The sequence below is a fragment of the Chanos chanos genome, chromosome 9 (assembly GCF_902362185.1).
Source record: "Chanos chanos chromosome 9, fChaCha1.1, whole genome shotgun sequence".
In the NCBI taxonomy this organism is placed as follows: Eukaryota; Metazoa; Chordata; class Actinopteri; order Gonorynchiformes; family Chanidae; genus Chanos; species Chanos chanos.
In genome coordinates, this window is record NC_044503.1 from 28,856,210 (window position 1) to 28,880,519 (window position 24,310).

Sequence of the window (24,310 nt, forward strand, 5' to 3'; positions counted from 1 at the left end):
CTCAAACCAAAGGCCCCGACTCTGTGTCTACAAGATCCCAAAGCTCTGAGAACTTGTCCAACTGCACTAAAAGGGCATAGTCCACAAACAGTTGGGCTAAATGTTTCACCCACAAGTCCTCCTGGGAGTCTAAGGCGATGTCGTTAAAGAGGGAAGGAATCTTGTGGTTGAAACCTGAGAGAATACACAGCTACAGCTTCTTTTTTATGCAGCATCCAACACAGCAGTTGTGCAATGGATGATATTGTAGAAAAGAATAAAAGCAGTTATTTAAACGTTTTGGAAGGTCTATGCAGACATTTAAGAGTAAAATGCAGAGAGTCTGTCTTAACTCTATGTTTCAGGAAACGAAAATAAATATTCGTTTGTGCGGACTGTAACAGGTGAAGACCTGGCTGAAAATGGCTGAAAAAGCTTTATTGCCTAAAGAGGGTTTTTTTGAGGGCCTGCTTGCTGTGATACCTTTAGGGATCCTGTTATCCTGCCATGTAGTTGTAGTGTGTGTGTGTGTGTGTGTGTGTGTGTATGTGTGTGCGCGTGTGTGTTGGTGTGTGTTTGTTGTTTTGTGTGTGCATGTGTGTGTGTGTGTGTGTGTGTGTGTTGTGCTGTTGGTATTGTCTGCTGTCCTGGATGGTGTGTTTATTAGGTACTGCTTTAGTGTCTTTTTTTTTCCACAGTTAACGTTAACGCATTCCACCTTGTATCAGTCAAGGTGACACGCATGTTCCTTATTTACGTCACTTGATAAGAACTCCGAGGATGGCCTTGACCCAACTGTTCAAGTCTTCAGTCGCGACACAAATTGTAACTCTGAGCACTTTACTGTGATTTATTTTTTCACATTCAGTCTGCCTCTTTTAATGAATAACCTTTTGAGCATATCTTTGCGGGCAATAAATTTTCGTACTTTTTCAGAGGCTGTCTTCTTAAAAGTAAGAAGACCTAAACTTTGACACTTGTTAAAAAGATCATGACGTTGTCAGTTAAAACACAACTTGTGACAACTCACTTCCTCACACTAGCTCCTTTATTCTCCCTGTGTTACTCATCTTAAATAAACCTGTCATTGTTCAGCGGTTACGTTACACGTAACTGGCCATAGTCGCTGTGGGGTAAAAAGGGGGGGAACAAGGGCGAGGATTTTTTTTTTTTTTAAAGATTTTTATACTGTAGTCTGTGGGGTTTATACAGTGCACCTTGAACTTGAACAATCAAAGTAAGCTTTGCTTTTTTTCTTAATGTGTGAGTGTGTGTGTATGTGTGTGTGTGTGTGACAACTAAGCTTTTTGTGTGTGTGTGGGGGGGGGGGGGGCAGGAGGCAGGGTGCTCAGGTAATACATGTCAAAAAATGTTTGACATCTCTCGTATAACAGAAGAGTTACTGAAATCCTGTGTAAATGTAATGTCAACCGTAAACAGTGGTTAATATTCAGTGATGTGCGTGATAAGAAGTCATAGGTCAAGTGATGTCAATGAGGTATCATAGAAATTGGCAAGAAGAACAAAATGACTCTATATTTTTCAGACAGTAGCCTGAATCTCCATTTCACCAAACCTTATTTACTCACACCCTCTGTGTGAATTATATTTCATAGATGTTTCTTAAGGCGTTATGTTTTATATGATGAAGCGATTTGTTGATGAAAGTTAAACTCAGTCTAATCCCTGCCCTAATCTGCACAGTTCAGTGTGTACAAACTGGTCTCCTGTTTTATACTGTCATGATAAAAGGAACATAAGATAAAAGGACTTTGACCCCTCTGGCTTGTTTAGAACCTGTTTGTTTATCACTAACTGCTTGACAGAAAACACACGGAGCTCTCTGATATCCACTGCTGAAACATGACCTCCAAGTTATCATTATCAGAAGAGGATCTCTCCTGTCCCGTGTGCTATGACCTCTTCAGGGATCCTGTTCTCCTCTCCTGTAGTCACAGTGTGTGTAAAGCCTGTCTGCAGCGGTTCTGGAAAGAAAAGACGTCGAAGGAGTGTCCGGTCTGCAGGAGAAGATCTTCAAAAACCTCCCCACCATCCAACCTCGTGTTGAAGAACCTGTGTGAGACTTTCTTACAGGAGAGTCAGAGATCTTCAGTGGTCTCTGAGGAGTTCTGCAGTCTGCACAGTGAGAAACTCAAACTCTTCTGTCTGAAGGATAAACAGCCAGCGTGTGTGGTGTGTCAGACTTCAGAAAAACACACAAACCACAAATTTCGTCCAATAGATGAAGCTGCTCATGGTCTTAGGGTAAAGTATATCCAGTGTTATCATGGTTTCTTGCAAAATTTTATATTTCATGTGTATGTTACATGTCATAATGTATGTCTTACTATGATGTCATTTGAAATAGAGTACATTTAAATAGTTAAAAAGAATGCTCAAGGAATGCTTTGAGATTTATGAATTTATCAAAGAGAGGTGTGTTTACAATAGAATGTTATATTATACATCATTTTACTGTGCCATCTTTTAAAATGGGACAGTCTAAAATGCTTACTGTGAAAAAGCTTAACTTTAACTTAATGTTCAAAAGCAGCGCTCAACGATCACCAAATTTGTCCTGGACATCTCTTGTCAGAAACACTTCCCCCGTCAAAAAATCAAAACCGAGATCCTGGGGGTATGGTCGTTATCTCACGTTAAGCGTTTTCCTCTCCATTGACGCCCATTATAAGGAAAAAGCTTCACGGGACTTAATGTCCCAAAACAGCGATCAATGTTTGAAATTCATCCGACAATTGGTAATCGCCGATCGCAGTTTTGGAACACAAGCCGCGTTACTCCTTTTCACATTAAGCGTTTTACAATGTCCAAGACTGTCATATTTAAAGTGCACTGTCCATGTAGTAAAGTAATAAATAGTAAATCAAATAAATCCGCGACAACATCACGTCCACCTCCGACGATGTCAGCTCCACATGTTGCCATTTTCGACGTCGGCTATCAATTGCTAGTTAGCACTAAGCTAGGTCTGGTGTCTGGGCGACTGAGCGGGGGGTCCTCTGGAATGCAAAACCACTCCAATGCCGACAGTAGACAACAGAAACAAGTTGGTGTAACACTAACATTACAGATAGGCAACACAGAGGCAATTTTATTCATTTTAGTTATTCATTTTATTCATAGAATCAATCAAATACACCCTGACGGTTCACCACTGAATAATATAAATGTGTATATGTGTGTATATATATGTGTGTGTGTCTCTGTGTATATATATATATATATATATATACATATATATATGTGTGTGTGTGTGTGTGTATATATATATACACACACACACACACACACACACATATATATATATATGTGTGTGTGTGTGTGTGTGTGTGTGTGTGTGTGTGTGTATATATCTATCTGACACACTTGATAATGAAATATAGTTTCATTTCAGGGGAAACTGAAAACTGCGCTCCAGGCTTTACAGGAGAAACTAGAGGTCTTTATAAAAGAAAGGCTAAGCTATGATAAAACGACTGAATACATTAAGGTGAGAATAACACACATGTGTCACAGGAAGGGCATACAGGTGCACGAAACATTTTTTGCACACAGCTGCTGAATAAAATCATGTCACTTATTAAACATCTATTAATGTGAATAAGCGTACATTAAACGTGCAGATGTGAATTAAATGTGTGCAAATGAATAATGAATGTGTATAAATGAATTTCTCATACTGATATAGTCCGACATGACAGAGATGACAGACTCCTGATGAATCTACATGGTGTTTATCATTGTTCTGTACAGATCAGTTACAATACAGTGTTATAAATGTCCTACTGTAGAGTTATGACTTATGTCTGACTCACAGTAACTGCAGATCTTCATCGTTTTAATATACTATACATTTAAACATATTAATAAACTCTACTGTCTGTTAGTCATTAGAAAGGCGAGGAAACTGATGCATGTGTTTGGACTCCACTATAAACTGTATCATTCAAAGAGTGAGACACCAAAAATGGTTGACAAAACATAGTTTTGTTCAAAAGCCATGAAATGATTTTCAAACTGGCGAACTGTTTACATGAAGTTGTGAAAGTGCTTAAGTATAGGTAAATACATCGCTACAGCTTCCGCTGTGTTTGAGAAAGTGTCTCTGTTGTAAGTCACATACTTTGGTTTTTGTCCTGTTCTCCTCCTCTACGATGTTTCATGGCTTCACGTCAAAACCCCGGCGGCTAAAACCAAGTTTACTACCAGGTCTACTCTAAATGATTTTTTTTTTGTCTTTTTCTTTTTTTTTTTTTACAGATCCAGACCTTGCATGCAGAGAGGCAGATCAAGAAAGAGTTTGAGAAGCTACATCAGTTTTTGCAAGTGGAGGAGACAGCCAGGATAGGTGCATTGAGGGAGGAGGAGAAGCAGAAGACTGAGATGATGAAAGGAAAAATCGAGAAACTGACCGGAGAGATTTCCTCTCTCTCAGACACAGTCAAAGACATAGAACACAAGCTAAATGCTAAAGATATTCATTTTTTGAAGGTAAGACTCTTCTCCCTCCCTGCTCTTTCTCTCTCTCTACTTCTTTATCTCTCTCTCTCTCTCAATCTCTGTCTCACTCTCACTCTTGTGGTCTCTTTCTACCTACGTTGTTATTTGCAAAGGGTATGCTATGTATCTGAAAAACAAATATAAACTAAACCTATGCTCTCCTTCTACAGAACTTCAAAACCACAATGAAAAGGTAAGAGAGCTGTCTGCTGTCTTCTTCTTGTCAGTAGTTCTGAACCCAAAACCCACAGCAGCACTGACTCCTGAATGTTATTCCAGAGCCCAGTCCACACTGCAGGATCCAGAGATGGTTTCAGGAGCACTGATCAATGTGGCAAAGCACCTGGGCAACCTGAAGTTCAGAGTGTGGGAGAAGATGCAGAAGATTATTCAGTACAGTGAGTTTTATCTCTCGATCATGGGATGAAAATAAGGAAAATTAAAAGAAATTGAACTAGTTACGTATTTTACTCATGCGCTCATGATCATTCTCTGGTGGTGAATGCTCAGATTAAGATAGTGATAATTATAAAAAATAAAATGGATAAAATAGAGAGTATCAAGTTTCAACTTTATTGTCATTATACCTTGCAGCATGACAAAATGCGGATTCGCTAGTTCTGCCACTGCAACATGCACACAACAAACCGTGCAAACACAAAACTACTACTACTCCTATTGCAAAATACTAATACAGAGGATAGAGCAGGAAATACAGTCTAAGTATAGCAGAATAATGTACCCTGTAGCAGTAGTGCAGTAGAACAACGTATACAAAAATAAGGGTCTAAAAACAACATGCAATACACGAGGAGTGTCTATTTGAAGTGTATATATACATTTCTATACAGTAGCATTTACCATAAATATATTAAATGTACAGACAAAAGAATGGGCAGAGGTAGAGAGTCACACCCACTGGTGTTGTGCAGTGGTTGCAGTTCCGCTTGCAGGTATTGAAACTGATGATTAGTGACCAGAGTGTGAGTGTGAGGAGGGTAGTAATTTGAGTGTGAGTGTGAGGAGGGTAGTAGTTTGAGTTTGAGTGTGAGGAGGGTGGTAGTTTGAGTGTGAGTGTGAGGAGGGCAGTAGTTTGAGTGTGAGTGTGAAGAGGGCAGTAGTTTGAGTGTGAGTGTGAGGAGGGTAGTAGTTTGAGTATGAGTGTGAGGAGGGCAGTAGTTTGAGTGTGAGTGTGAGGAGGGTAGTAGTTTGAGTGTGAGTGTGAGGAGGGTAGTAGTTTGAGTATGAGTGTGAGGAGGGCAGTAGTTTGAGTGTGAGTGTGAGGAGGGCAGTAATTTGAGTGTGAGTGTGAAGAGGGTAGTAGTTTGAGTGTGAGTGTGAAGAGGGTAGTAGTTTGAGTGTGAGTGTGAAGAGGGTAGTAGTTTGAGTGTGAGTGTGAAGAGGGCAGTAATTTGAGTGTGAGTGTGAAGAGGGTAGTAGTTCTTAGTGTGAGTGTGAAGAGGGTAGTAGTTTGAGTGTGAGTGTGAAGAGGAGAGTAGTAATTTGAGTGTGAAGAGGAGAGTAGTAATTTGAGTGTGAGTGTGAGGAGGGTAGTAGTTTGAGTGTGAGTGTGAGGAGGGTAGTAGTTTGAGTGTGAGTGTGAAGAGGGCAGTAGTTTGAGTGTGAGTGTGAAGAGGGCAGTAGTTTGAGTATGAGTGTGAGGAGGGTAGTAATTTGAGTGTGAGTGTGAGGAGGGTAGTAGTTTGAGTGTGAGTGTGAAGAGGACAGTAGTTTGAGTGTGAGTGTGAAGAGGGTAGTAATTTGAGTGTGAGTGTGAAGAGGGCAGTAGTTTGAGTATGAGTGTGAGGAGAGCAGTAGTTTGAGTATGAGTGTGAGGAGGGCAGTAGTTTGAGTGTGAGTGTGAAGAGGGTAGTAATTTGAGTGTGAGTGTGAGGAGGGCAGTAGTGTGAGTGTGAGTGTGAGGAGGGTAGTAGTTTGAGTGTGAGTGTGAGTGTGAGGAGGGTAGTAATTTGAGTGTGAGTGTGAGGAGGGCAGTAGTTTGAGTGTGAGTGTGAAGAGGTTAGTCATTTGAGTGTGAGGAGGGTAGTAGTGTGAGTGTGAGTGTGAAGAGGGTAGTAATTTGAGTGTGAGTGTGAAGAGGGCAGTAGTGTGAGTGTGAGTGTGAAGAGGGTAGTAATTTGAGTGTGAGTGTGAAGAGGAGAGTAGTAATTTGAGTGTGAGTGTGAGGAGGGTAGTAGTTTGAGTGTGAGTGTGAAGAGGGCAGTAGTTTGAGTGTGAGTGTGAAGAGGGTAGTAATTTGAGTGTGAGTGTGAGGAGGGCAGTAGTTTGAGTGTGAGTGTGAGGAGGGTAGTAGTTTGAGTGTGAGTGTGAAGAGGGTAGTAATTTGAGTGTGAGTGTGAGGAGGGCAGTAGTGTGAGTGTGAGTGTGAGGAGGGTAGTAATTTGAGTGTGAGTGTGAGGAGGGCAGTACTTTGAGTGTGAGTGTGAAGAGGGTAGTAATTTGAGTGTGAGTGTGAAGAGGGCGGTAGTTTGAGTATGAGTGTGAAGAGGGCAGTAGTTTGAGTATGAGTGTGAGGAGGGCAGTAATTTCAGTGTGAGTGTGGAGAGGGTAGTAGTTTGAGTGTGAGTGTGAGGAGGGTAGTAGTTTGAGTGTGAGTGTGAGGAGGGTAGTAATTTGAGTGTGAGTGTGAAGAGGGTAGTAGTTTGAGTGTGAGTGTGAGGAGGGCAGTAATTTGAGTGTGAGTGTGAGGAGGGTAGTAGTTTGAGTGTGAGTGTGAGGAGGGCAGTAATTTGAGTGTGAGTGTGAGGAGGGTAGTAGTTTGAGTGTGAGTGTGAGGAGGGTAGTAGTTTGAGTGTGAGTGTGAGGAGGGTAGTAGTTTGAGTGTGAGTGTGAGGAGGGTAGTAATTTGAGTGTGAGTGTGAAGAGGGTAGTAGTTTGAGTGTGAGTGTGAAGAGGGCAGTAATTTGAGTGTGAGTGTGAGGAGGGTAGTAGTTTGAGTGTGAGTGTGAGGAGGGCAGTAATTTGAGTGTGAGTGTGAGGAGGGTAGTAGTTTGAGTGTGAGTGTGAGGAGGGTAGTAATTTGAGTGTGAGTGTGAGGAGGGTAGTAGTGTGAGTGTGAGTGTGAGGAGGGTAGTAATTTGAGTGTGAGTGTGAAGAGGGTAGTAGTTTGAGTGTGAGTGTGAAGAGGGTAGTAATCTGGCAGGTCTGGGGTAGAAGCTGTTCCTCAGTCTGGTGGCGCGTGATTGGACGGTCCAGTATCTCCTACCACATGGCAGGTGAACAAACAGAGTGTGGCTTGAGTGTGTGGGGTCCCCCTCATGATGCAGAGAGTTCTCCTCAGACATCTCTTATATATAATATACTGTACGTCCTTTATATATCGTCTATGTCCTTGTCGTATATGTCTTTTATGGGTGACAGGAAGGTCCCAGTGAATCACTGTACTGTTTTCACCAGCTGTTGCAGAGACTTACGGTCAGTCACTATGGAGTTGTCGTACCAGACTGTGATATATCTGGTCAAAATGGTCTCTACTGTGCACCTGTAGAAGTTTGTGGGAATCTGTGGCTCCAGGTTGATTTTCCTCAGCCTCCTGAGGAAGTACGAGCGTTGATAGGGGCTGCTTGATGAGAGCGGAGACATGTAGGTCTTGAATTAAAAAGTCTTGAATTACATGGACCCCCAGGAGCTTGATTCCTTTGACCCTCTCTACAGAAGTTCCTCTGATGAAGATGGGTCTCCGATCCACACTCTGTTTCCTCAAGACGATGATTAGCTCCTTTTTTTTTCTGGTACTGGTACTGTTTTACTGGTACAGGTTGTTCTCGGTACACCATTGACAGAGATCCACCTCCTTGCTGTAGGTGGTTTGTTGCTGTATTGGATCAGGCCCACCACTGTAGTATGATCTGAAAATTTTATAATGGCATTCGTTTCATTCCTGGTGACACAGTCATGGGTAAACAGTGAGTGCAGGCATTGGGCTTAGCACACAGCCTGTGGTGCACCAGTGTTCAGGATGAGTGTGGTGGAGGTGTGGTTCCCCCATCCTGACAGACTTGGGCCTGCTGGTAGGGAAGTCCAACACTGAGTTGAATATAGAGTTAAGGAGACTGTGTGCTCTGAGGTTTTTGAGCAGCTTCATTGGGATGATAGAGCTGGAGGATGAGCTGAAATCGATGTGCAGCATCCTTACATATGTTCCTGATATCAAGGTGAGTTAGTGCAAGGTGGGTGGCTGTGGAGATCGTGGACAGATAGGCCACCTGGCGCAGGTCTGTAGTGTCCGAGATGCTGGCTTTGATGTGTGCCATAACCAGCTGTTTAAAACACTTTATTATAATGGGGGTAAATGATACTGGGTGGTAGTCATTCAGGCGCGTGATGTCAGACGTCTATGATTGAGGAATGATTGTCACAGTCTTGAATAGGGTGTGAACAGTAGCCTGAGCCAGGGACTCCATGAAGATATCAGCACAGACCTCAGCAAGTTGTTGAGTGAACATTCTGAGGGTACAGCCAGGATTTCCATCAGGTCCAGCAGCTTTGTAAGTGCCTCCTCAGACATCTCTTTACGTCATTGGCTAACAGCTGAAATAACTGGTTGTCGGGGCTGATGGCATCTCTGCAGGGTGGCCCTGTATTGTTGGCTTAGAAAGTGAATAGAATGTATTGAGCTGGTTTAGCAGACAGACATCACTGGTGGTTACACAGCTGATTTGGTTTTTATAGCACAGGACTGTTTGTATGTCTGGCTACACGTGTCATGGGTTGGATCTTTTCGTCATGTGAACCTCACTGTAGTTCATGCATATTTACACAAGTGATTTTATCATTATACAAACCACTGTCTCTATAAGTGATGTTTTGTTTTTATGATTTGTTTCATTCTCTCTCCTTTATGTTTTCTTCAATGATCTTGGTCACAACAATGTAGTTAATCTATGTAGTCCGTATAGTTAGATTAATAACCATATAAACAGGTAAACATACTGTATATTTAATCTCTCTCTCTGTCTGTGTCTCTGTTCTCTCTCTTCAGCTCCTGTGATTCTGGACCCCAACACTGCAGCACCACGACTCATCCTGTCTGAGGATCTGACCAGTGTGACATACAGTGAGCATGAAATGCAGCTTCCTGATAATGCAGAGAGATTCAACAGGTATGCGTATGTTCTGGGCTCTGAGGGCTTCAACTCAGGAACTCACTGCTGGGATGTTGACGTGGACAATTGTACAAACTGGGATGTGGGCGTGGTCACAGAGTCAAACCAGAGGAAGGGGGAGGAGGTTTACGGTGGAATTTGGTGTTTGTGGTATACAAACGGTGAATATGAGACTCGATGCCCAGGACAGTCATGGACTCGTTTAAATATGAATAATAAACTCCAGAGGATCAGAGTGGAGCTGGACTGGGACAGAGGAAAACTGTCATTGTGCGACCCTCTTACCAACACACACATTCACACTTTCACACACACCTTTACTGAGAGAATGTTTCCATTCTTCTACAATTACTGTAAACTGTCTCCTCTTAGGATCTTACCACTGAAATGTTGTGTCAGTGTAGAAAAGCAAAGTAAGAACTGACACTGTCTCTACTTTAACTCACATCAAATGTCAAATTATTTTCTTTAACAAACTGATGTCAACATTTTACAGATCTGCTCACATTCAAGTATATGACAATAACTTTGGGTGATGCATGAAAGCTGAATAAATTAAATTTTATTGATTATTTTCTCAACATTACAGCTTTTAGAGGGAACTAAAACTCACTGACTAGCAGAGTTTTAATTACACATGTGGAATAATTAACCAAGACACAGCATCAGTGTTTAGTTTTCAGAGAGTATTCAAATTTGAAAATATTTCCTAATGAAAATTAAAGTTTTTATTCATTTGCCTTTTATAAACACGCCTGGAGCTACTGATGGTGAGAGAGAAGGTGATTCTCCAGTCTAAACACACACTCTGTTGAGACAGGGAGAGTTTTAGTGTGTGAAATCCACTTAGGGGCTTTATAGGAAGATTCAGTTAAAACATTCTTGTAAGGTGTTTGTCTCTTCTATCCTGCCTGTTTGTTTTAATGATCCATACACAGTGAATCTGTCATTAGTGTAATCCAGATATGATAAAGGGGTGGCTCCGTAGCTCAGTGGTTAGAGCACTGGTCTTGTAAACCAGGGGTCGTGAGTTCAATCCTCACTGGGGCCTGGTTCAAGTGATGCTCTCATTTTAGGGGGGGGGAACCTGGTTGGTCTGGATCATGTTGCATTAATGTTGTCCCGAGATCATTCAAATATACAGCTGTGTCACAACTTAAAGATTGAACAACCAAGCTAGTCTCTACCTGCACTCCATCCTCACATAGAAGAAATAAAGATGCAGGGAAAGTCTGCGTCAAGTTCTTCATTTTACTGCAACCTATTGTTTCTGCACAAGTAAGCAATAGGTGATGTGCAGTTACATGGAGGAAAGTATGAAGCAGTTACCTCAATGTTTTACAAGGTCTACAGATAGTATTAAAAATCTTAACTGTGCATTTTAAGTGTAAGTAACTACAATGGAGGACTTTGTGGGAAATGGCCTCAAAATCTTGACTGTGAAGAGGATCTCTCCTGTCCTGTGTGCTGTGCTGTGACATCTTCAGGGATCCTGTTGTCCTGTCATGTAGTCACAGTGTGTGTAAAGTCTGTCTGCAGCAGTTCTGGAGTAAAAAAGGATCACAGGATTGTCCTGTCTGTAGGACAAGATCATCAAAAGATGAGCCTCTTTATAACCTGGCTCTAAAGAACCTGTGTGAGACTTTCTTACAGGAGAGAAGTCAAAGATCTTCAACAGGGTCTGAGGAGTTCTGCAGTCTGCACAGTGAGAAACTCAAACTCTTCTGTCTGGAGGATAAAGAGCCTGTGTGTGTGGTGTGTCAGGATTCAGAAACAGAAATGTCAGTTAAATGTCTGAAAGATGACCTAAACCCACATGTACTATACTGTAAAAATCCCAACAGTTGTATGTTGCACAACTGAAGTTATTCCATCTTTTCATTGTTACGATGTTCATATATTTACTGTTTACCAACACCACATCTAGTTGTCAAGCGTGCAGTGGAGCTGGACCCAAACGCAAGACACAGTGGGTGTGACAACAAAAAAGGAGGACTTTTTACTTACAAAAGTAGACAAATAAACAGGTGGGAACAGGGACAAAAACCAGATACAAACCGTGTCTTCAAACGAACACAAACAACGACAGACAAAGGACAAACACAAGGGCTTAAATACAAAAGGAGAACTAAACTGGGGAAACGTGATTGGTACAAATTAACAAGGGTAAAACGAGGTGAATAAATAGAATAAACAGAATCAGGTGAGGGGCGGAGACACACGGAACAGTGGCACAAGACATTTCAAAACAAAAGTCCAAAGGAGGTGCGGGCTGTGACAGTAGTTTATACACGTTTGTATTTTATTTACTTTGCCTGTCTGAGAAGTTGCTTTGGATGAAAGTGTCTGCAAAAATGAATAAATAGAAATGGAAATGAACTGGGCATTTTAAGCAAAGTCCGGTTGAAATATGTCAGTTGGTCACACAACCAAAACAAAACATATGCTTATTACTGTGCTAATTAACATCACTTATTTTTAATAGACATTTGGATACTTGTGTAATGTAATTTGAGACTGAGACAGACAATTGGACATTGTCTGGATCAGAATACATTATCTCCTTGAAAACCTACGCTAACTGATATGCTATGGTAATTATCATTGGCAAGTGTTATGCCTTTTATGATGTAAAATACATTAAAAATATCTTTCTAATAAAAAAATGTCCAGTCTCAAATGATATAAAACCATAAGTAACACATACCAGAAAAGCATGTTTTTTTCTTTTGGAATTTCAGACAGTATATTGTATATAAAACAAAATAAAATCAGCCTACTTCAAACATGGTTTGTATATGGAACGTCTGATATGGCGAATATAATTTATTATATATCTATAATACATATAATATTTTCTGATTTACTGTTACACCATCTCAACAGTAAATAGACAGTCAATACACTATCTGTCTGAACGGCATATTAAATTTTTTAAATTTTCCTAAAGTCTTTGATAAAAGGACTCAGGAGCCAGTTGTGGAAAAACCTTTAACTGTTGGTTATCTAGGGGGAGAATCTGAACAAGAAATTGTAAACCAATCAGAAACCTTTATTTGAAACCCTGCCCTCTGACACACTTTGTGACGAAGAGGAAAGTCAGGGAGTGTCAGTTCGTTTGGAATAGTACAGAGAATTTTACCTGACAAATTACAGCACACCTATTTTAATTATTGTGAAGAAAACACAGATTAAAGGAAATTGGAGTGGACAACAAACAGAAGACAGAGCTTCCTGTGAATGTATAGTCTGTTTTATGACCAAAAATCAGAAATTGAAAGAAGAGCTGAAATACAAGGAGTCACAGCAGAAGTGGACCCGTTACAATATGGCTTCTCAATCATCAGAAGAGGATTTCTCCTGTCCTGTGTGTTATGACGTCTTTAAGGATCCTGTTCTCCTGTCATGTAGTCACAGTGTGTGTAAAGTCTGTCTGCAGAAGTTTTGGGAAAAGAAGGGAGCTCAGGAGTGTCCATTTTGTCGAAGAAGATCTTCAAAAGCAGATCCTCCCATTAACCTTGTGTTAAAGAACCTGTGTGAGGCTTTTTTACAGGGGAAAATTCAAACTTCGGCAGGGTCTGAGGAGTTCTGCAGTCTGCACAATGAGAAACTCAAACTCTTCTGCCTGAACGATAAACAGCCAGTGTGTGTAGTGTGTCGGGATTCAAAAAAACACACAAAACACAAATGCTGTCCAATAGATGAAGCTGCTCGTGATAGCAGGGTAAGATAAATATTGTGATCATTAAACACCGCAATAATATTTTAGCTTAAAAAGCACAGAGAAGTGTTTTCTGAGATATTTAATTTCAGTTATTCTTAAAAGTGGGAAAACAACATCTCCACATGTAGTGACTTGACCTCATGCTGTGTAGCTTTGGGATGAATGAAATGAAATGAAGTGAAAATGAAATGAACACAGTCAGGTTGCTATGTTGTGTCTGTGTTTAAAACTTTTTATTTGGGTTGGGCTTGGGATGTATTTTGTGTGTGTGTGTGTGTGTGGGTCAGGATCTCTGAGCTGTGTAGATCAGGTTAGTTCCAATAAAGTGCTGATTCATCACACATACACATACATTCTACAGAATCCAACTGGAAACCAGAGACTTTCTCTAAAAATCTACTTATTTATTTCAGGAGGAACTGAGGACTACACTGAAGCCCTTACAGGAGAAACTGGAGATCTTTAAAAAAGTCAAACTGAGCTGTGATAAAACAGCAGAACACATAAAAGTGAGAGTAATTAGTATAAATTGTACTGACACAGAATAATTATGAACCTTTTATGAAAGCAAGCTAACCTGAAATAAAACAACCGAGAACATCATAGGAACAATATTGATCAATTCCAAAAACCCTGAAGCTGAAAATAAAACAACGATTTTGAGATATTTTCAGTATCATTAGTATAGTGCACAGTGATCATTATATATTTCTATGTTTCTCATTTCAGACTCAGACCAAAAGCACTGAGAGGCAGATCAAGGAGGAGTTTGAGAAACTTCATCAGTATCTACGAGATGAAGAGACAGTCAGGATAACTGCACTGAGAGAGGAGGAGGAGCAGAAGAGTCAGATGATGAAAGAGAAGATTGAGGAGATGAGTAGAGAGATATCATCTCTTTCAGACACAATCAGAGCCATAGAAGAGAGGATCAAAACTAAAGCCATTACATTTCTGAAAGTAAGAATACATATGCCCCCCCCCCCCCACCCCCCCACCCCCCCCCCCCCCACACACACACACACACACACACGTGCACACACACACAACAAGTGCATAATTGATGATTAACATGTTTGATCTTCTTTCACAGAACTTTGGGGACACAATGAAAAGGTAAGTAACCTGTTTCTTAACTCTCTTCTTTTTCTGTGATACAAAACCTACAGCAGCACTGACTCCTGAATGTTGTTCCAGAGCCCAGTGCATACCACAGGATCCAGAGATGGTTTCAGGAGCACTGATCAATGTGGCAAAGCACCTGGGTAACCTGAAGTTCAGAGTTTGGGAGAAGATGCAGGACATTGTTCAATACAGTGAGTTTACATAGAAGATAATTAGGCCAAAAAAACAAAACAAAAACGATTCAGTTAATCATTCGGTAATGCATTTTGTTCATGTATTTATGATCACTTTCTCACAGTTTTCATCAGATGCTGGCGTAGATGTAAGATAAAAGACCCATAAAACAGATTGCCGATCCTATCCTGCCATCAGGCAGACAAATTTTGAAACAACAGAAAAAGAGAGAGAGAGAGAGAGAGAGAGAGAGAGAGAGAGAGAGGAGACTGTGATGTGACAGTGATTTCACCCAGTCACATTTGTTCTGTTTCTCTTTTTAAATGTCTCCTTTTGAGATTCTCGTGAATAAAAGACAGGAATTGATGTGGCAGTGTGAAACACAACAGACTGAGATAAAAACACAGGACAAATGTCAAGACACCTTAAATTTCTACAAAAACACAAACACCACACACCACATAAAATCATACAAAGTAAATGAAATACTTATCATTATAGACACAAATCTCACATGTGACTGAACAGAGTGGACTTAATCCCAGAATGTAACAGGGCTGAAAAAGAGGAGAATCTCAGAGTGTAAGACCAGCTTAAACCAACTCTCAACACACAACTAATGCAACACACACACCTAATCCAACAGATATACACCAGTAATACAATTTATACACAGCTAATACAACAGACCCACAACTAATACAACACACAATTGAAAAAGCCATCAAAAAACTAATATAACACACAGAGGTAATACGACACACAGACAGCTAACACAACACACATATACAATTAGTACAATACACGCGACTAGAATACTACACACAGCACTTATCTAAGTGCAATAGTCTTTAACACATTTAGCAGAATAATCTCAGTAATGATATCGCTGTAGTTCATATGCATGTACACAACTGACTTACACAAACCACTATCTCTATGAGTGATGTTTTGTTTTTGTGATTGAATTCATTCTCTCTCTTTTCTGTTCGCTTCACTGCTGTGAGTCTCATTAATGAGTGAAGATAAATAAATAACAAAATAAACATGTAAACATACTGTATATTCAATCTCTCTCTCTGTCTCTGTTCTCTCTTTTCAGCTCCTGTGATTCTGGACCCCAACACTGCAGCACCACGACTCATCCTGTCTGAGGATCTGACCAGTGTGGCATACAGTGGTGAGAAACAGAAGATTCCTGATAATCCAGAGAGATTTCATGGATATCCAAGTGTTCTGGGCTCTGAGGGCTTTAACTCAGGAACACACTGCTGGGATGTTGATGTTGGGGACAATACACTCTGGTCCTTGGGTGTGACCACAGAGTCAAATCAGAGGAAGGAAAAGACATTCTTTGACACTGGTGTCTGCCGTGTTCGGTATATGGATGGCCAGTATGCGTCACAGGCCTCGGGTGAGTCGTTAACTCCACTGACAGTGAGTAAGAAACCCCAGAGGATCAGAGTGGAACTGGACTGGGACAGAGGAAAACTCTCATTCTCTGATCCTCTAAATAACACACACATACACACCTTCACACATACTTTTAACGAGAGAATGTTTCCATTCATCCAAAATCACTGTAAACTCTCTCCTCTGAGGATCTTACCAGTAAAGAGTCGTGTAAGAGTGTAACAGCACCATTAGTTCAAATGTACAGTAATTATTGAGCAAAAAATTCAAAAAGTAGACTTTTATCATCATCATCATCGGTTTATGATGTCTAATTCTAAAAGTGTATGAAGGTCAAGACAATCAGTTTCATATTTCTAAGATCACACAATGAGTGTTTTAAACTACAGTATCATAGCAACAGTGTCTTTGATTTTCATTCACATCATACCAGGACACAGTTCTACACCTTGATAATGTAGGAGTTTCCTTATTCTCTCTTTATGTTTAAGTTGACTGTACATATCTGAACTGAAATGAGGAACTTTTTCCTTTACCAGGCTAAATGTCTGGAAATATCAAAGATTTTTCTTAAATTTAAGCTGTGTTCCAGTAAACATATTTAAAAAGAAAAACCCTCATCTGACACATTGATAATGGTACCCGCTTTAACTGGATCAGTGTATAATGTATGTGTTTGATTTGGAAAGTAATTGTGCTGTGTGTCTCACTGATTGTACTGTAAACACGCTGTATATGTTATAGTGTGTGATGAGTCTGAATAAAGCCATTATTAATCCTTCATTATGTTGTCATTGGATCAGTTCTTTTTATTGAGTGGTTTGCTGCAGGTCCAAGAACATCAGAATGATCAGAGTTCACAGGTTCCTGTTCCTGTTTCAATCACACTGAGATCCAAGAGTAAGATGAATCAGTGAAGGTCAAAGTCAACAGCTCTGTCTCATCCATCTGTTTGTGTCCTTTACAGAAAACTTAATCACATTATCTGAACACTGATGGTGGATCCAGGGTGCTCTCTGATTGGACATATTGGACACTGTACCTTGAGTTTTCAGGTTTACTGTGCACAAGTCTCTGTGGATCTATCTGACGGCATTTTGGTGTCTTGCGTCTGTTTTGAGATAGCTGTTCTGTCCACATTATGTCATTATATAAATTCATTTGATTGTATTTCTGTTTACAGGTGAAGTGAGAGAAACACTGATGTGAAATATGATTGTCATACCTCATTATGACAGCAGGGGGCAGAACATCCTAGTGAGGAATCAGTGAGGACGAGCAGGGGTTGTACCTTAAATTCTAAAATAAACACCGGGTCTCAAATAATAGCCGAAAAAATAATAGTCAAATTATAGATGGGGTGCCGCCCGGTTGGTGCAAGTAAAGCTGGTTCCAAATACAGGCCGGGGTAAATAAGCCAATAGGTCAACCAACTAAAACCAGTCATGTAAAATGCACTAGAATGAATTACCTTCATCCAAGTCTCACGGGTCTTGATTTTCCATTGTTAGTGCATATCCAATAACGCCAGGCTTGTTGCGGTTTTTCAGGTGGTTTTCCATTTAAATGACAAAGAATCTGTCATTAGGGTTATACTTACATGTTTATTGATTGAGCCACTTATGCCTTATGCCACTGTTTGATTGTGCCACTTATGTGTGCGATGTACCTCATTCTGCATTTGTGGAAAGTTTTCAAACATGAGTCCACCGATTCTGTGATTTTTGAAAATACATGCTTTCTGCCGGCTGCATGGTGGCGCAGTGGGTAGTGTTGCCACCACACAGCAAAATTGTCCCCGGGTTTGATATCCGGTGAACTCCACTACCCTAACTAGGAGAAGCGGATTTGAAAATGAATGAATACTGCAAACACTGGTTGTCATGACCAAGTAGGCTGTAAATGGTTTCAGTTAAGTCCTCAGTTTTAGCACTGATGAGTTAATGCTAGATTATCTTTAATGAATTCCTGGATATTTAATAGTTACATTGTATCTCACATCACCTATTCTTTTATATTAATAAAAAAGATAAGGGATTTCATGGAATACATCATTTGGTGCATTTTAAATAGTTGTCCACAGACTTTCACTCTTCATGTGGTGAATTGTTATACCACAGTGATATATATATATATTTATATATATATGTGCCACAGTGGACATTACAGAGGACTGTAAAGACTATAATGACTATAAAGCAAAATACAAAAATGATGGAGACAGAGAGCAATGTGAAGATGAAGAAGGTGAGGGTGATGGTGAAGAGGCTGAAATTTTACACATTTTACACACTTTTGTATTTTAAGTACGTTGCTTGTTTGGGAGGTTGCTTTGGATAAAAGTGTCTGCAAAAATGAATAAGTGGAAATGGAAATGAAGAGGACATTTTAAGCAAAGTCCAAATTTAAATATGTCTGATGGCCACACGATCAAAACAAAACGTTTGCAAATCATCGCGCTAATTAACAGCACTGATTGTTAAGGAGATTTTTAAGATTCCAGATTTTTTTTCTTTAAGTGTTGACATAAAAACAGAACATGAGTGTCTGTACACACAGGACCCTGAATGTCTATATCGAGGGGCAGATGTTGTGTTAGTCTAAATGTGTACGAATCAAATGGAGTCTTATGTGTTCATTGGTCTTTTGTGAGTTATTCAGGTTTTTACCAGCAGCTTTAGTTTTAACCATCAGGACTGGTTCTTTTAACAGTTCTGAAAGTCACAGCTTTTCGATTTACATTACCGCATGCAAAGCTGAGGGACAGTGAAAGAGAGGGAGAACTCTACACTCTGACACTTATTAAATCATAAAACACTGATACTGCAGTGATACTAAATTGGGTGTAACTGACCAAAAGTTCATGCACCCTGTCAAAGTCCATTTCAGATTGAATGCATGAAAAAAAACCCAATAAAACAACAGAAACGTGTTTTACTTATACGTTGACTCTTCCGCAAAAGAGGGGGCATTCAAGCTACCTTAAAAAGTTTGATTCTTTCATTCTTTCCCATTTTAAAAATATAACCATGACCTCCAAACTGGACAGTACAACTGGAGGAGCATTTTTTATGCATTGTGTGTTGTGAAATGTACAGTGATCCTTTTCTCCTGTCTCCTGCTCCTTGAGGGGAAGAGGTTGTGTTAGTTTAAGTGTGTATGAATCAGGTGGAGTCCTCTGTGTTTAATGTTCTTGTGTGAGTTATGCCGCCTTTTACCTGAGTTATATACCCTTTTACCTCCAGCTCGTTTCAACCATCAGGACTGATCCTTTGACAGTTCTCAAAATCAAAGCTATTCAATTCACATTACCACAGGCTCAGAGAGGGAGTGAGAAAGAAATCTCTGAGACACCTGTTAATGATGAAACACCAATTCTGAAGTGAACTGGGTTTAGCCGAGTGAAAGAGGATGCACCCTGTCAAAGTCCAATTCAGACTAAATGTGTGATAAAGTAATAAAAGATCAGAAATTAGATCTTTGAATCTTCAAGAGCCAGACCATTCAAGGTGCCTGAGACAGAGCTCTCCCGATTTTCCTCAATTATATTTTTACATTTTTTAAAAGAAAACCATGGCTTCCAGACCTTCCAAACGAGAAGAGGATCTCTCCTGTCCTGTGTGCTGTGACATCTTCAGTGATCCTGTTGTCCTGTCATGTAGCCACAGTGTGTGTAAAGTCTGTCTGAGGAGGTTTTGGGAGAGTAAAGGAACTCAGGAGTGTCCATTGTGTAGGAGGCGATCATCAAGAACTGATCCTCCTCATAACCTTGTGTTAAAGAACCTGTGTGAGACTTTCTTACAGGAGAAATGTCAGAGGTCTTCATCAGGGTGTGAGGAGCTCTGCGGTCTGCACAGTGAGAAATTCAAACTCTTCTGTCTGGAGGATGAACAGCCTGTGTGTGTGGTGTGTCGGGATTCAAAAAAACACACAAACCACAGATTCCGTCCAATAGATGAAGCTGTTCATGGCTGTAGGGTAAGAAACAGTCTTAAATCTTATTTCTTAAATGAAATATTAAATATTTTTTATGTCAAAGAAAATAAATTCTCGTGGAAACTTAATTTGAAATGGAACAAATGAAACCAGTACTGTGGAGCAGCTGTCTATACTTGTTACAGAGGAGAGTTCTGGATACCTGACATAAAAACATGAAACTAAATGAACTGTATAAACACTAAAGTGTAATTTTGTTCCAGGATAAACTGAAGACTAGACTGAAGGTCTTACAGGAGAAACTGGAGATCTTTAAAACATTCAAAGTGACCTGTGATGAAACAGCAGAACACATTCAGGTGAGAAAAATAAACATGACTCATAGATAGGATAGAGTGAGACACAGCACATTTGGTTTTTGTCAGTTTTGCACAAATACAAAAAGATTGCTTAGTTCATACTTTTCTGTTCACCCAAAACGTATATCTCAGTGACCTGTGAAACTGTATTTTTCTCAACAAAATCGTTCTAAACTAAATCTTTTTTCCTGTTAAACAACTAAAATAAATATCAGCCATTACACGTAAACAGTCTGTTGGGAAATAAAATCTTTTTCACTTATCAAACATTGACCACAGCATCACAGCATTAAAAATGTTTAAATTAATCTCTCACGCTGATATAGTCAGACATGACAGATATGACAGATTGTGTTTAATCTCCTGATGAATCCACATGGTGTTTATCATTGTTTGTTCTGTGTAGGTCAGTTATAATACAGTGTTATAAATGTCCTACTGTAGAGTTATGACTTATGTCTGACTCACAGCAACTGAAGGTCTTCATCACTTTAATAAACTCTACTGTCTGTTAGTCATTAGAACAGTGATCAAATATTATATGTGTTTCAATTTAATAACGTACAAACATAATCTACATCATACAATGCCTTAATATACAAATGTAACCATACACTATAAAATGTTCAACAAAGCCAAAATGTCTTAAATGAACACTAATCTAAATGAACCCTAATCTATAGAAACTCTAGTCTTAAGAAACACTAGTCTAAATAAACACTAGTCTAAATAAGAGGGCAAGTAGTAGAGTGACCTTACCTGCTGCCTCTCCGAAAACTACTTCAAAATCTCTGGTCTCAACCTGGCACTTTTTTTGTTGTTTTTCTAATTCCTTGTTACACAGTTGTGTGCTTTTAAAATGTTTGAATATGTTACCTTTTTTGTTGTTGTCTTGAAGTGTCTTATCACAAATAATGCACCAGGCACCACTTTTGCCTGTCAGTGAAAAGTAGCACCATTAAAAACTAGTCAGTCAGTGAGGGCTGTGTGTGTGTGTGTGTGTGTGTGTGTGTGTGTGTGTGTGTGTGTGTGTGTGTGTGTGTGTGTGTGTGTGTGTGTGTGTGTGTGTGTGTGTGTGTGTGTGTGTGTGTGTGTGTGTGTGTGTGTGTGTGCGCGCGCGTGCGGTAGCTCCATTAGAAAAACATCAGCTTGTCAATTCTGAGTCCTAGGTTTGATTACCAACCCTGACAGACCCCCTGTCAGAACTCCATATAACATCTGTATTTGGAACTGACCCATGTTATATTATGTCCACTTCTACTGCACTGACAATGGCTCACACAACCAGCTGCTAAAATCCATGTGAAAAAACCAAGTCTATTTGAAATGTTCTTCATTTTTGACAGATTCAGGCCCAACACACAGAGACAAAGATTAGGAAAGAGTTTGAGAAACTTCACCAGTTTCTACGAGATGAAGAGACTGTCAGGATAACTGCACTGAGAAAGGAAGTGGAGCAGAAGAGTCAGATGATGATAGAGAAGATTGAGAGAGTGACCAGAGAGATTTCCACTCTCTCAGACACAATCAGATTCATAGAGGACAATTTGGGTGCAAAAGACATTCTTTTTATGACAGTAAGAATCTCTCTCTCTCTCTCTCTCTCTCTCTCTGTCTTTATATCTCGCTCTCTCTTTATAACAAATCATATACATTCAGTAAATACCTGATGTTCAAGGCATTTATTGATTTATCTCCTCCCACAGAACTTTAAGGACACAAAGAAAAGGTAAGTAACCTGTCTCTTAACTCTCTTCTTTTTCTGTGATACAAAACCCACAGCTGCTCTGACTCCTGAATGTTATTCCAGAGCCCAGTGTACACTGCAGGATCCAGAGATGCTTTCAGGAGCACTGATAAATGTGGCAAAGCACTTGGGTAACCTGAATTTCAGAGTGTGGGAGAAGATGGAGGACATTGTTCAATACAGTGAGTTTAAGTGAGAGATAATTCAACAAAAAACGAAGAAAAAAAAGATTCAGTTAATCGTTCAGTAATGCCTGTTTTGCTCATGTATTTATGATCACTTTCTTAGTTTTCATCAGGCACAGGTCTGAATGTAAGGTAAAGACTCCAAAGAAAGATTGGGCTTAATATGGGGCTTAGATAATACTGTTAAATACAAGGGAGCGAGACAGACAGACAGACAGACCAAGACGATTGTGATTTCTCCCAGTCACATTTGTTCTGTTTTTTAATTTTTTTAAAAAAAATGTTTCCTTTTGAGATTCTAGTGAGTAAAACACAGGAATTTAAGTGGTTATGTGAACACACGAAACACAGATCAACACACAGGATGAATGTAAGGACAGCAGAAATTACTGCGTGTGTTTAAAGCACAAAAACCACACAGCTCATCTTAAACAAACAAACAAACAAACAAACAAACAAACAAACAAACAAACAAACAAAAAAACCCAGAGTGTAACAAGGTGGAGGAGAATCTCACAGTGTTTGACCAGTGTTAAACCAACTCTCAATACACAACTAGTACAACACACACAACTAATGCAATACACTCATGCCGAATACAGCACACACACACACACACACACACACACACACACACACACACACACACACACACACACAACTTATCTAAGTGTAGTAATGTTTAACACACTATCTGAATACTGTGAGTTTCAGTAATCAGTGAAGATGAATACATAATAATATAAACATGTAAACCCACTGAATATTCAATCTCTCCCTCTGTGTCTGTTCTTTCTCTTCAGCTCCTGTGATTCTGGACCCCAGCACTGCAGGACCATGGCTTACCCTGTCTGAGGATCTGACCAATGTGAGATACAGTAATGAGAAACAGCAGATTCCTGATAATCCAGAGAGATTTGATACATATGCATGTGTTCTGGGCTCTGAGGGCTTTAACTCAGGGACACACTGCTGGGATGTTGATGTTGGGGACAGTACATGCTGGACCTTAGGTGTGACCACAGGGTCAAAGCAGAGGAAGGGAGACACATTCTTTAACACTGGTGCCTGGCGTGTTCGGTTAGATGATGGTAAATACTGGTCAGTGGCCTCAGGAGGGTCACATACCCCACTGACATTTAAAAAGAAACCGCAGAAGATCAGAGTAAAACTGGACTGTGACAGAGGAAAACTCTCATTCTATGATCCTCTAAATAACACACGCTTACACACCTACACACACACTTTTACTGAGAGAATGTTCCCATTCTTCTATAATAACTGTAAACTCTTTCCTCTGAGGGTCTTACCAGTAAAGTGTTGTGTAACAGTGAAACAGCTCAGTTAGATCTGATGCTGTCTCTGTTTAAAGTGAAATGCACAGTTAGAACAAATATTGAATGGTAAATGACGAAAAAAAAAACCCTGATATTAATGTGAAATTTAAATTTTTGACGTCTGATTTAAAAGTGCATGTAGTTTAAAAATATTAATTTCACATTTTGGAAAAAGAGTCTTTTTAAAGTCTAAATTATATTACACAAATAAGATTAAAACTACACTATGACATTCTCAAATTATATAGAACAAAATCATAAAAAATTGAAATCATATGTTTTCTGCAACTTTATTTCAATTCATCTACCATAACTATCTTCTTGCTCTACCATCTTACTGGTTCCTTATTGATCAGTAGATATGATTGTAGTTATTAATAATCCATGCCTATAAGACCACCCATTTATGTCTGTCAAAAAAACTAAAAACAGCCTGAACATGCTTATTTTAACTATGTGAACTGTTAAAAACTTTGTAACATGTAACATGTAACCTACTGAATAAGACTACATACCATATAACACTGAGTCCCCTTAAGGAAATGTACCTTTTTTGTATCATAATTTTTATAATCTTGTTTCTACTGCAATTTTTTTTTCTTTCTTCTTGTTTCTGCCAAACATTTGCTTTTGATAAGAACAGAAATCACAGAATGTTTTTTTTTTCTTGGTTGTGTTATCTCA

The 24,310-nt window shown here is 39.6% G+C and overlaps 1 protein-coding gene and 1 non-coding gene across 2 annotated transcripts; both read left to right on the forward strand.

The window, feature by feature from the left end:
• Window positions 1-1,842: 1,842 nt before the first annotated feature.
• On the forward strand, window positions 1,843-23,637 carry LOC115821583 (uncharacterized). Its single transcript, XM_030785395.1, has 12 exons — window positions 1,843-2,244; window positions 13,764-13,859; window positions 14,080-14,310; window positions 14,444-14,466; window positions 14,548-14,666; window positions 15,752-16,272; window positions 19,630-20,040; window positions 20,262-20,357; window positions 21,704-21,934; window positions 22,064-22,086; window positions 22,168-22,286; window positions 23,093-23,637. The coding sequence occupies exons 1-12, from the start codon at window positions 1,843-1,845 to the stop codon at window positions 23,635-23,637; spliced, it is 2,817 nt and encodes a 938-aa protein (XP_030641255.1).
• trnat-ugu (transfer RNA threonine (anticodon UGU)) lies at window positions 10,605-10,677 on the forward strand. The gene has a single exon. It is a non-coding gene; the product is annotated as a tRNA-Thr (tRNA).
• Window positions 23,638-24,310: the final 673 nt, after the last annotated feature.

Bases quoted from the DNA above. Each gene is read 5' to 3' on its own strand.
- LOC115821583 (XM_030785395.1), top strand. From the start codon at position 1,843: ATGACCTCCAAGTTATCATTATCAGAAGAGGATCTCTCCTGTCCCGTG. The intron at 2,245-13,763 runs GTAAAGTATATC...TATTTATTTCAG, and splicing joins AAGCTGCTCATGGTCTTAGG to GAGGAACTGAGGACTACACT. The intron at 14,311-14,443 runs GTAAGAATACAT...CTTCTTTCACAG, and splicing joins AAGCCATTACATTTCTGAAA to AACTTTGGGGACACAATGAA.